Raw genomic sequence first — 14,058 nt, forward strand, 5'->3', positions numbered from 1 at the left:
CTTAAGCTCAATCACTGGATTTTAGATCTGGAAGAAACTTTCAAGATATCTAGTCCACACTCGTGAACAAACAGGAGAACTGGGGCTCAGGCATCTTGGCTGTTTGCTTCAAATGCTTCTGACCCTGACTGTGAGGTGCCTTCCAGTACCAAGACCTATTCAATCCCATCTTTGTTAAGCCTTCAGACAAATCTATTTGCTTTGTGGAATCAGAAGATCTGGGTTTGAACCCTTAACAACTGTTTGCCCATAGGCGAGTAAACAGTACCTGCTAGTTAAAACTGCCTCCTGATTAAGAATTTACAATAGGAAACAGATTAAATTTAAACTCCTCAGCTGGGTATTCCATATCTTCCTCCCCCAAACTGACCAACTTTAATATCCAACCTGATTTCTTCACTAAAACAAAATCTGTGTCAGTTGGCAGGTCTCCTTCCCATCCTCCCCTTTCTCATTCCTGGCTCTAGACTTCTGCTCGCTGCTTCCCCAGCCAAGAGTCCCTACATCTCTGCAAATGAAAAGCAGACATTTCCTTTAAGGGTCAGAATGAGACCCTATTACTTGCTTCACTAAAATGCCCTTGACCAACATTCCCCCTGGGGTCTTTCCTTTTTTCAGTCTCCATAACATCTCAACTCTACTCTGAAATCTTACACACAATGCACATTGTCTTTCGCCTACACTCCACGTATCTACATACTGTTGTCCAACTAGACTACTATTTCAGCCAAATATAGTATTAGGCATTCAATAAATTTATAACAAATGTTTGCAAAGTCTTTATGGTGAAACATCTGATTCTGATTTTAAAAAGCAGAATGTGAGATTTGACTTACATTCATTTTATTAGACTAAAATTACCTTGCAAGCAAATGATTTTCAGTGATTATACCAATAAACAGTTCTCTCAATAATGTGAATAAAATGCACAATGCCTGCCTTCAAGGAACTCATAATCTAGAGTTAAGAAGGCTGCACATATAAATGCTGGTTAAATAATACAACATAACATATACCATATTGCTCATCTGCTTACTTAGGCCATTATTTCAACATTGATCCACAGCCAAGAACGTGGAAATTATCCTTACTCAGGCACACAAAGCCTCCAAAACAACAAAATATTAAAGAGCCACAACATTCATGCCTTTTACCTACAGGAGAGGCTCGCTTGGTACCAACAGACTCTCATACTCCAATGCTCAATTTTGTGGTTTTCTTGGTCAGTTCAATTAGAAGTTGCAAATTCTAAAAGGTTGCCAACAAGACAGGGAAAAATACAGAACCCAAAACTCAAAATGGATGCACTCATCAAACAAGCACCGCATGAGTCCCTACGAAATACAAAGATGAAAACAACAGGATTCAAATATGGCATTTTTTTTCACCTCACAAATTAGTAAAGATTTCTTAAAATGAGAATCCCAGGACTGTTATGAGATCAGGGGAAATGGGTGGGGGTGGGGGATAGAGGTGTATTCTGGAGGGCAATCTGGTAATATGCATCAGAAGCTTTGAAAATGTGCTTACTCTCTGATTTTGCAATTTTGCCACAGGAATACAGGCTATGGAAATAAAGAGAAGCAGCAATAAAGACCTGTCAGGCATTCATCCTCCTTGCCACTACTTTATTGGTACTGGTGAAAATTCAGAAATATGCTGTCATCCTAGGTAATCATTTATATTACATTTATATGGCAAAATTTAATGTAGTCATTAAAAGCCCTCCCCACTGAGACATTTTAAGGATATAAAAAAATACAGACGACCCTCCCGTCCTCCTTCCGTGTCACCATAATGATGCACACGAATGTCCTGGCAGATGCTCTCAAGAGCATGAACAATACTGAAAAGAGGCAAACGCCAGGTTCTTATTAGGCCGTGCTCCAAAGTCATCATCCGGTTTCTAACTGTGATGATGAAGCATGGTTACACTGGTGAATTTGAAGTCACTGATGATCACAGAGCAAGGAAAACTGCTGTGAACCTCATGGGCAGGTTAAACAAGTGTGTGGCGATCAGCCCCAGGTCTGATGTACAACTCGAAGATCTAGAAAAATGGCAGAAGAATCTGCTCCCGTCCCACTAGTTTGGTTTCATTGTACTAACAATCTCTGGCATCAGTCAACCTCTCACAACCCATGAGGAAGCAAGACGAAAACACACAGGAGGGAAAATTTTTCTGGGATCCTTTTTCTAGGGATGTAATACATCCGTGTAAATAAAAATGCCTCAATGGAAAAAAAATACGGATGAAAAGATTATAATACAGTATGATCCCAATTTCTAAAACAGTTAATCAATAATAATAATACACACATATATAAATCCTGGCCTTTCCACTTATAAGCTTATAAGCCTGAAGTTTTTGGGTTTTGTTTTTTTTACTAAGTTTCATTTTCTTAATTTGTAAAATGATAATAATAGTACCAGTACTGGGCACCTGGGTGGCTCAGTCGTTGGGCGTCTGCCTTCGGCTTGGGTCATGATCCCAGGGTCCTGGGATCGAGTCCCACATCGAGCTTCCTGCTCGGCGGGAAGCCTGCTTCTCCCTCTCCCACTCCCCCTGCTTGTGTTCCTGCTCTCGCTGTCTCTCTCTGTCAAATAAATAAATAAAATCTTTAAAAAAAAAAAAGTACCAGTACTTACTTCATAAGGACTAAAAAAATTACTGTTAGGTTCTTAGCACAGTGCCTGATATATAGTAAAAGATCAAAACCTGATGAAAAGTATTGCCTAAAACCAGTAATAGAAATAAAGATCAAAAAGACGTCAAAATTTTAACAAATTATTTCTGGATGGTGGCATTTCAATAAATTTTTATTCTCCTTTTTATATTTTTGTTTCCTAGATTTTCTAAAATAAGCATATATTAGTTTAACATTAGTTTAAATGTTACTCAAAAACCAGTAAGACATGGTCTTTCCTCTCAGAGACAGCAGCTTATTTGGCTGGAAACATAGAAACAGACATTTAAAAGAGAATGTTTATTGGGCATTTAATATGTGCCTCCAACTGCTAGGCAATTTACATGCATTAACACATTTAATCCTTATAACCAATAAAGCAGGTATTGTTAAGCCAATTTTGTACATTGCTAAGCTATTTTGTACAAACAGGTTCAAAGAGATGAATTAACTTGCCAAAAGTTACTCCAAGTAACTGAAAGGCAAGATCCCAACGTTGGGTCAGCCTGATTACCAAAAAACAGGTCCCCAAACTTCACTGCCTCCTGAAGTCAGATAAAAAGAAAATTTTCACCCAGAATCCACTTTTCCTTTCTCTTTACCCACCTTTATTCTTTTTTTTTTTTTTTAAAGATTTTATTTATTTATTTGAGACAGAGAGAATGAGAGAGAGCACATGAGAGGGGGGAGGGTCAGAGGGAGGAGCAGACTCCCTGCAGAGCAGGGAGCCTGATGCGGGACTCGATCCAGGGACTCCAGGATCATGACCTGAGCCGAAGGCAGTCGCTTAACCAACTGAGCCACCCAGGCGCCCCTACCCACCTTTATTCTTATAGAACTTATCACCACCTGACATACCACGTTATTTGTCTGTTTCCTGTCCCTAGAATGTAAGCTCCATAAGGATGGGATTTTGTTTGTTCCCGGCTATACTCTCAGCTCCCAGCACACAAAAACAGACACTCAATAAGGATGTTAGAATAAAGGACTCTGAATAGAGAAATGACCTGATCGTGTCTCTGTGGACACATCTGGTAGCAGTGCGAAGCTTGCTGAAGAAGTTGCTTACAGGAGTCCAGGTGGGAGAGAACAAGTACATGCACTAGGGAAGACGAACCATCACTAGAGAGGGAGAGAAGATTCCAGAAATATCCAAGGGATGGCACTGATAGGACACGATGATCAAGTGGGAGCGGGACTGAAGGAAGGTCTGGTCAGGCATTTCTAGGGAGGGGAGAGAGTGGGGCCAGAGTGACCAGGATGTGCTCAGATACACAGGGAGTACCTGACACAATGGGAATAATCCAGCTCACCCAGTGAGAGCACACGGAGAGGATCTGCCAGAGAGGCTACACGTTAAGGGCAGGCCAGAGGTGATTCAGGAGGGCCTGGAGTTTCAGGGACCGAGTTCTGGTGCTGTAAATACCACTGTGAATGTCTAGGCCAGGTAGGGGTCACATGCACTCCGAGAGCTCAGCTGCCCCACTGTGGTAGTTTTCTCCTCCGTGTCCTGGGATTCTGCTCTGAACAGGCCGTTGATAGTGTCAAACCCTCACAAAACTAGCCTCAAACATCCAGGCATTAAGAACTGCATATTTCGATTAACACAGCTTTCTAACTGGTCCCCTTTTAAATCTTTCCTCACACTGATGCATCCAATAGTACTACCAAATCAGTATTCCTAAAAACCCCAACTGCATGCCATTTCCCAGATTTAAAAATTTCCAATGGCTTCAAAATGAGACTCTCCTTGACCCTAATTCTACCTGTACTGTGAAGTTTTAATAGCGTGAGTAGAATCAGGAAGTTCAAATCTGAATCCTGGATCTACCACTTATTAGCTGTGACCCCAAAAATAACTTAACCCCTCTGGGCTTCCTCAGTTCCTCATCTCTAAAATGGGGCTAGTACCCACATCACAAAGCTGTTCCTATCAAGTGAAAATTTTTATAAAGTGCTTACTTAGCACAAAATGCTTGGATAGGAGTTGCGTCCTTTAAATGTTAGCTATTATTATTACTTCCCCTAAATAAACTTCCTACACCACCTGGGATGCTCTCCTTGATCATTTCTAATACACAATGCCCAACTCAGGGCATCTGCTGGCAAAGTTTCCACCCATGAATCACTACTCCTTAACCACCTGCACTAGCACCATGAGTATTTAGTTAACATTTATGCTGTAGGGCGCCTGGGTGGCTCAGTTGGTTAGGCGACTGCCTTCGGCTCGGGTCATGGTCCTGGAGTCCCGCATTGGGCTCCCTGCTCAGCAGGGAGTCTGCTTCTCCCTCTGACCCTCCTCCCTCTCATGCTCTCTGTCTCTCATTCTCTCTCTCGCAAATAAATAAAATCTTAAAAAAAAAAAAAAATTAAAACATTTATGCTGTATATTCAAGGTGCTGGGCTGGAAATACAGGAAAAATAAACAGTCCCAACCCACAGAGCTCACAGTCTAATAATGAAAGACAGCCAGAGGAAGAGGTGCAATAACATGTTTTACAAGTGCCAAGGGTAGCTCTTCCTGGAGGCAACACAGATGCTTACACTGAATCTTCAAAGCTTAGTGGGTGCACCAGGCAGAGTGGGTGCACATGGAGTAACAGCACCAGGACTGTGGTCACACACACTCGTTGGGCCTTGCTGGAGCTCTGCGCCGAGGGTAGGCAGAGTGGGCGGAGGGTAAAGGGCCGCGGGATCATGGGGGTCATGAAGTGTTTGGACTTTATTCCTGAGGCAACAGGCAGCCACTAACTGATGCTAAGCATGGAAGCCCTGCTTGGGTTCTAGAAGAGCTGCACCTCTGCGGCCCAACGTGGGCTCCAACGTGACTACGGAACACCTGCAATGCGCTGGGATGACGAAGGAACTAATTTTTCTATTTCAATTAAATTTAAAAACCGATATGCAATTCCGTTCCTGGGAAATTTTTAAGTATGTTTGGGTATGTGAATCTACTTTCTCAACTGTAAATTTAATGAACTCTAAATATAGATCAAATATTCCTGGTGAAAATTCAGTGTCCAAACTAAGATGTGCTCTACGTGTAAAATATACTCCAAATTTGAAAACTTAATACAAAAAAGTAAACTATTCCATTATAATCTTCATATTAACCACCTACACATTTGAATATATTAAAGATGATATTAAAATTAATTTCACCAGTTTCTTTTTACCTTTTTTTTTTTTTTAAGTGAGCTCCTCGGGGCACCTGGGTGGCTCAGTCATTGGGCGTCTGCCTTCGGCTTGGGTCATGATCCCGGGGTCCTGGGATCGAGCCCCACATCGGGCTCCCTGCTCAGTGGGGAGCCTGCTTCTCTCTCTCCCACTCCCCCTGCTTGTGTTCCCTCTCTCGCTCTCTCTCTCTGTCAAATAAATAAGTAAAATATTTTTTAAAAATTAAAAAAAATAAAGTGAGCTCCTCGCCCAGTGTGGGGCTTGAACTCACGCCACAGAGATCAAGAGTCGCATGCTCCACCGACTAAGCCAGCCAGGTGCCCCTCTTTTTACTTTTTAACATGGCTACTAGGAAATGTAAAATGGCATATATGGCTCACATTATATTTTAGATAGCACTGACCCAACAGAACCAAAGGAAGATGACTAGAAGCAGGCAGACCAATTAAGAGACTCTTTAATAAGAGTCCAGATGAGACACAGGCCTGAATTATCTCAATTCTACCCATCTTCATAACCTAATTCAAGACCTACTACTACTTCTAAAAGCTTTTCCAATCATAATCATTTCTAATGAGTTGCTTTTCTCAGAACTACTGGGGCACTTAATCTTCTGTAACATTTGCTTTAGTGCTTAATTTATCACCTGTCATTTCTACTTAATTTTGGGGTGAGTTGTTTCTCAGAACCATCAGCTGCTAGGCTAGGGGCCACAACTTAGGCATCTAATTTTCCACATCGTTTGATGCATTTTCAATACTTTTAATAAATAGAGGTACACGGCTCCCCAGATACTCTGTCACAGTCTGGATACACCCTTGTGGCTAACTTTACCTTCTACAGCAGAAGGTATTGCCAATCTCTTCCTTCAGACACCTTAGGACATGAGCTAAAATGATATAAAAGTCAACGAAGAATCCAGGCCAATGTTCCAATACAGCAGTGATATCTAATCAGTGAGCAAGCACTGGTAGACTATATTGGGTCTATCAGGAAAAGAAGACCAAGATGGCAGAGCAATTTAGCATTTTCACAGATTCCATTAAAAATCAAGCAAACAAAAAATTTCTGATTATCCCTGGTTTCCACTGCCAGAGATAACCTTTGCAACCTAAGCGTTAAGAACTTTCATTCAAGGGAAAGACACACAGCCTTAACATTTAAAAATTAACCCCTAAACTAATCCTTCTAACAAATAACACATTTTCCAGGTAGAAAGCCACATATTACTAGTCAATCTGCAACTCAGCATTTTCCCATCTACCTTTAAGTAGGATGAAGAAGAAAACCTTTTAAGAAAATGTTAAAAAGTATATAAATATATTTTACCGTATCATGGATAACAAAGTACTTCACCTAAAGTACCAAGTAAATTTTCCGAGGAGAATCCTTAAAAAACACAAACACTCAAGTAACTGGTCAGCAGAAATAGGAAGCTAGCAGCAACTAGTTGCAAGCAAAGGGACACTTCGTGGTTATTAGTACTGATCTGGGAACTTTGTAGTTCTCGGATTTTTTTATGTCTGTCATTTAAAACATAAAGCTGACAAGTTACAACAGCATGAGAATCGACCTTTTTTTGCATTTGTTTAATGGCTACAAATATAATATAACAAAGTGCAAATAAAGTTTCTATCTCCAAACAATCGAGCAATCAAAGATGGAGTCAGGACAGCTCATAGGGAAAAAATAAGTTAAGGCAGTTCTGTTCTGAAAGGCTGGATAAGAAATGGGGGAAACCTGTCAAAGAGCCTGGATGAAATCAGGGAGTTAAAAAGAAAGCACTCACTTCCTTTAGCACTGTGGGAAAATCCCAGTTGCTAATAGAAAGCTGAGGAAAGTTTAGTTTGGCTGATTTCATTTTGTTTTCCTTCCAACATCATCGCCGAGTTCGAACGACTGCTTTCCTCCCCTCACATTACTCAGTAAAAACGCCCCCACTGAATTGAGTTGCCTTCCGGAGCCCTGCTCCCCCGCAGCCCAGCCTGCAAACGTGCTCAGACGCCTCTGGGCGTGTTGTGGTCTCACCACTCTGCGGGCCGGCGCTCCAAACTCAATGGACAATGGGAGCTCACCCCCATCAACGCCAACTACAAAGCTCAGGAGGGCCATTTCCCTTTTCCTGCCCAGATGCTGTTTTCCCTCCTTCGAAGTAAGGCCCCGTGCTCCACTAGAGCCCCAGAGTGGGCTGGGACGCGTGTTTCCCTCCCCACCTGCAGAGCTGCTGATCCCCTCGAACCCCAAATAAGTTGTATCTCCGCGCACATCCCAAAAGGGATCCCCTTCCCCAGGGGCTTGGTCGGGGGCACGGTTTTCACAGTCCAGGTAGGACGCGGAGGGGATGTCTCTGGACGCTTGGTCATGGCCCTGCAAGCTAAGCCGTCCTCACTGTCCCCTCCCTAGCCTCCACTTGTCTCCCCTCCCCCTCTAGCGAGAAGAGCGGGGAGGTGCGGGCTGGCAGCACGGCCACGTCCTCCTCCAGGGGAGCCCACGGGGACACTCACCCTTTCACCACAAAGAAGGGGTCCTCCATGGACATGGCGTCCCAGCCCCCGGCTGCCTCACGCCTGCTCCGCGCACAGGGCGCCCTCCGAGCCCCCCTCTGCCCACCCTACTGGTCTGCCGCAGCCGCCGGCGCCTCGGCCTGGGGTACCCAGAGCTGCTGGCGCGCGCTGGCCGGGGCGCACGGGACCGCCACCGGTCCAGCACTCGATCGCCCCGCAGACCAAACCCCGGACTCTGACGCCGGCCCCCGCGCCTGCCTCCACCCCCGGCTCCTCCCGGCGCGTCTGGCCGGCTTGACCCCGCCCCCGGGACCCGCGGCCTCGGCCAACCACAGACGCCGCCCGTTGCACCACTTCCGCACCCGCGCTCACGTGACCAGGGCCGGCCCCGCCCCCCGTCGGCGGGGCTTGGGCGCCGCGTCACGCAACCCTGGAGGCGGGGCTCGGAGGCGGGTGGGCGAGAGCCGGAGTTCCTCCCACCCTTGCCCACTCAGGCTTCAGGGCCGGAGCTGCTTGTTTCCTCCTGGGGGGCAATTAGGTTTTCAAGATACGCACCAGTACCTGATTTGTACAATCCTTTTACCTTTCCTGTACTTTTAACGCTTGATTTTGATAACATGATTTATAAATCCATCTTGTCCTTGCAATAAAGCGCGCTCATATACATTATCTGACTATGATAATGTTGTACAACTCCTTTACGTAGGTCCTACTATGTGTTCCGCAATGCCCTAAAGGCTGCATGTGCGTTATCTCAGTTTTCCTGGGGGGAAGGTATTATTTCCAGTTTGTAAATGACAAAAGTTCAGAGATTTCAAGATTGCCTGTGGTCACACACCCTGGACAGTTTCTCTGTGCTCTCCGCTAGACTGGATGTATTTTCTATTGCTGTGCATCCGGATTGCAAGTGAGCAGTATGGTAATTTTTTTCATACCGCATACAGTGTTTCCCTGGAGAGAACTCCTTTGAGAGACTAAGAAGGGGCCGGGTGTGGCAATTTCTTCCCAGCTGTAGTTCAAGAGCCCTTCCAGATAGCATTTTGGCCATAACAGTTAGCCAGCTCTCATGCTATGTATGTTATAGGCTTTGTGAACTTTAATTGCTAATTATCACTGAGCACTTACTGTGTGTCAGGCACTGTGCTGTTATCTCAGTTGCTCTCATAATGAGGTAATTACCACTATTATCCCCATTTTACGAATGAGAAATCTGAGAAATCTGAGATTCGTGAAGGTTAAGTGACTTGCTTAAGGTCACCAGTCCTTGTGCAGATGGAAGAGTCCTCAGAGCCGGACAAACCCTGTTTGCACCTGGACTCTATTATTTGGTTTCTCATCTGCAAAACATGAATAATAATATTTAGCTTGTGGATTATCGTGAAGGTTAAATAATAATGCATGTAAACCCCAAGGCCCCCAAAGAGTGGGGCAGCATTTGCAAAGGTGCAACCAAACCAATGTGAGTTTGCTCCTTAGTGAGTCAGAAACTGAACCATGTTGAGTTGTCATACAAAGAAAACTTGTATTTGCAGCAAATAAGGAGATCACGGGGAATGGCTTCCAAAGCCTTGATTCCCCAAGAGAGGGTGAATGGGTTCCTTTTGCTTAGGGTTAGGATGAATATTTAGATAGGGAAGCCTTGTTCCTATGTAGAGGTGTGCATAAGGTTACCCAAGTGCTTTAAGGAAACATACTTATACGTGTGTTGTATGTTACGTAAATGAGTCTAAGTCTCCTCCTTGGGCAGATACTTTGGTATTATGATGAAGTAAAGGTAGTTGTAGGTCATTCCAGAGGTCCATCCGCGCAGTCATGAGTGGGGGTCGAGCTCAAAATGTCTAGGTGGTCTGGGCTGGTGGGAGGTCTTATCAGGGCCTTCACCATCACCTAAGTGGTGGCTTTGGGTTTCATGTGCTGAGTTAAGAGGTAAGCCAGAAAGAAGAGCTTAAGGGAAAATGTAAGACATAGATTAGTGAGTACAAGCAGGTAGGCAGGTAGGCAGTAAATTAGGCTGGGGAGGAGATGCTGGGATGCCTGGGTGGCTCAGTCGGTTAAGCGTCTGCCTTCTGCTCAGGCCATGATCCCAGGGTTCTGGGATTGAGTCCCTCATCCGGCTCCTTGCTCACCCAGAGCCTGCTTCTCCCTCAGTCTGCCGCTCCTCCTACTTGTGCTCTCTCTCTCTGACAAATAAATAAATAAAATCTTTAAAAAGAAAAGAAAGTGTCCATGTTTCTCTGAGACCCAGGAGGAAGAGAGGTCAGATGTGGGGAAAAGAAGTTTTGGGGAGAGAACCATTTAATTTGGCTATGGACATATTGAGATGGGAAGGTGAAAAAGGATCATTGTTTATTCATTCAACAAACACACGTAATTGAGGGGCAGATGAGAATACTGATTAACAGCCGTACTTGGAGCCAGATTGCTCAAGTTCAAATTCCAATTCTGCTGCTTCCTGGCTATGGTGTCTTGGGCAAGCTGTTAAATCTCTCTCACTGTCCTCATCTGTGAAATGGACTGCATGATAAAAACTTCCTCATAGAGTATTACAAGGATTAAGTGAATTGATGTGTGAAAGGTGCTTAGAACAGTGCCCAGCACCTGTTGCGCTCTTACTGTGTGCTAGGCACTGAGGACACAGACGAATAGGCTTGGCCCTTGCCTTCAAGGGACCCTCAGATTGGTGGGACAGACAGGCCCCATGGAAAGGAAAGCTATAATTAAAATGAGGGAGAAACAAAGGAAGCTACTTCTTTTTTAAGTTTAACAGGCCCCAGGTCCTGGCATAAACAATCACTCAGGAAGAATACTCAGCAAAAAGCCATCTCCTCCCAACCCCCTGCCAAAAAAAAAAGAATTAAAAGTTCTCATGGAATAAAAAATCAAAGCAGTAGTTGCCTTGGGGTGGGAAAGGAAACTTTCTGAGGTGATGGAAATGTTTTCTATCCTGATAGGAGTGTGGCTTATACAGATATATGGCTTTGTTAGAACTCATCAAACTGTTAACACTTAGATTCTGTTCATTTTGCTGGAAGAGGCTACCACTCCACCTCTGAGTTTTCTGTACAGTCCCGAGAGGGCATCCAGGAGAACCTCCAGTCCCTGAGTGAGTCTGCAAAGTTAGGAGAGTGAGTGACAGAGGGAGACTGCTGGGGGCCAGGCACAGGTCACTAAGGCCACGGATTGGATGAGAATGAGGATCAGAAAGTATGGGATCACATCCTACCATTAAGGATTCTGGGGTAGGCTGGAGCCATCCCTTTCCCCTAAAGGCTGTGGGGGTGCCATGACATCCCTACAAGGGAATCTCTTCTACTCCAAAATGAGAATGAAAATACCAAACCTGCTCCCTTACAGGTTGTTTTAAGGATCAACTGGGATTTGTATGCGAAAGCGTTTTAGAAAGTACGAAGTACTGTAAGTACCCTAACTCCTTTTTTAAAAGTAATTAAAAATGTTTTCCTTGTGGTAAAATACAAGTAACAAAATTTACCATCTTAACCATTTTTAAGTATACAGTTCAGTAGTGGTTAGTACACTCACAGTGTTGCTCAACCAATGTCCAGATCTCTTTTCATCTTTGCAAAAACAAAACTCTGTACCAATTAAACAACTCTCTATTCCCCCCTTCACCCACCCCCGACAGCCACCATCCTACTTTCTGCATCTGTGAATCTGACTACTGTAGGAACCCCATAACTGAAAGCATACAGTATTTGTCTTTTTGTGATTGCCTTATTTCACTTAGCATAATGTCCCCAAGGTTCATTTATGTTGTAGCACGTGTCAGAATTTCCTTCCTTTTTAAGGCTGGATAATATTCAGTTATGTGTACATACCACATTTTGTTTATCTATTCATCTATCCATGGTCACTTGGGTTCCTTCTACCTTTTGGCTACCGTGGAATCATGAAGCATGAACAAAGGTGCACAAATATTGCTTCAAGACCCTGCTTTCAATTCTTTTGGGTATATATCCAAACGTGGAATTGCTGGATCATATGTTAATTCTATTTTTAATTTTTTGAGAAACCACCAGACCGTTTCCACAGTGGCTGCACCATTTTACAATCCCACTAACAGTGCACAAGGGTTTCAATTTCTCCACATCCTTTCCAACACTTGTTATTTTGTTTGTTTGTTTAGTACCCATCCTAACAGGTGTGAAGCAATATCTTTTTGTGGTTTTGATTTACATTTCCCTGATGATTAGTGATGTTGATCATCTTTTTGTGTGCCTATTGACCATTTGTGTATCTTCTTTGGCAAAATGTCTGTTCAAATTCTTTTTCTTTTTTAAGATTTTATGTTTAAGTAATCTCTACACCCAGCGTGAGGCTTGAACTCACAATCCCAAGATCAAGAGTCGCATGCTCTACCAACTGAGCCAGCCAGGCTCCCCTCAAGTTCTTTGCTCATTTTTTGAGTTGTTTTTTGTTGTTGAGTTCACCCTAAATCTTTTTTGAAATAGCACAGAGTAAGGAAGAAAAGTGTTACATACATGTTAGGTATTATACTCTTCATCATTTCCCCAATTGTTTAAGAACCCTGACACACATATGTATGTTCTAGAATACTCCAGGAAACAGTCACTTATGTTGGTTTCCATTGATCCAACTATGGCTGTCTATGTTTCCCAGCCCCAGCCACAGGAAATATCCACACAGTTGTTATGTTTTCTTTCCTCTCCTTGGATGTTACCAATATCTCCCGCTTTTACTCTCTACACACTTGTTTAAAATAAATAAGGAGGAATTCTAGTCAACTTACATAGCCCAACACAAAGAAGTGATTAAGAATTTTTTTTAGGTAGGCTCCATGCTGGGAGGGCTTGAGCTCACAACCCTGAGATCAAGACCTGAGCTGAGATAAAGAGTTGGATGCTTAACTGACTGAGCCGCCCAGGTGCCCCAGTGATTAAGAATTTATGGAATATACATTTGATGATTATCAGAAGTGTTTAAAAGTGTGTAAAGACAGGTATGGAAAATAGCAAGACATAAAATTGTATATATGATATATATTTTTACATACACTGTTCATTTTTATGTATACATTTATGCACATATACACTCTGTTCATTTCATGTACACATTTATGCATATATACAAACATTTTTATACATAGAAAATTTTTATATGTACAAAAAAGGAAATGTATTTAAAATTTGGTAATTTTTACTTGGATGATCAGAAATACAAAAAGTAAAAAAAAAATTTTTTTTTAAAAAGAGAAGTGAGAAAGCCAAGTGACCACATATTCAAAAACTACATCAAAAGTTAGCAGTCTTAAATCCTTTCGAGAATAAGGCAAGTTAGGCATGTATGAATGAATGGATATTGGTAAGTATTAAAAGTTAAAATATGTTATTGGAATTCAGTGACCTCTTTGACAAAACAGTGAATTTGAACCATTGTAGGAGGGCAGGTTGACCTCTACCATTTTCTACGAATTTGTCAGGGCACAGGGAATCTCTCCTGGTAAACGAGAGATTGTTCTTTTGATTGCTAACATTTACTTACTATGATTGCTAACATTTATTTACTATGAACCAGACATTGTGCTAAGTGATATCCATGCATAATCTTCAGAAGCGGCTCCAGAATTTCTACATAGGGCAGGTTTTAGAATGTGTTTGTACATCAGGGCTAGGAGGCTTGAACTCAGGTTACAAGATAGACCCACTGTCTTT

The 14,058-nt window shown here is 43.0% G+C and overlaps 1 protein-coding gene and 1 pseudogene across 4 annotated transcripts in view; one reads left to right on the forward strand and one right to left on the reverse strand.

Moving 5' to 3' along the window:
- Positions 1–8,627, reverse strand: part of STX6 (syntaxin 6) — a 46,448-nt gene extending 37,821 nt beyond the window's left edge. For 3 of the 4 annotated variants that reach the window (XM_045877249.3, XM_064594186.1, XM_064594187.1), the window contains exon 1: positions 8,369–8,627. In XM_045877249.3, the coding sequence (XP_045733205.1) occupies positions 8,369–8,403 (35 nt within the window). In that variant the 5' untranslated portion in view covers positions 8,404–8,627. The remainder of the gene's footprint in view (positions 1–8,368) is intronic. The other variant, XM_045877248.3, reaches the window with a different exon arrangement.
- Positions 1,798–2,200, forward strand: LOC123846141 (small ribosomal subunit protein uS8-like; annotated as a pseudogene).
- Positions 8,628–14,058: the final 5,431 nt, after the last annotated feature.

This window comes from Mirounga angustirostris, unplaced genomic scaffold (assembly GCF_029215605.1).
Source record: "Mirounga angustirostris isolate CCGP_5_RB_7025 unplaced genomic scaffold, mMirAng1.0.hap1 SCAF_6, whole genome shotgun sequence".
NCBI lineage: Eukaryota > Metazoa > Chordata > Mammalia > Carnivora > Phocidae > Mirounga > Mirounga angustirostris.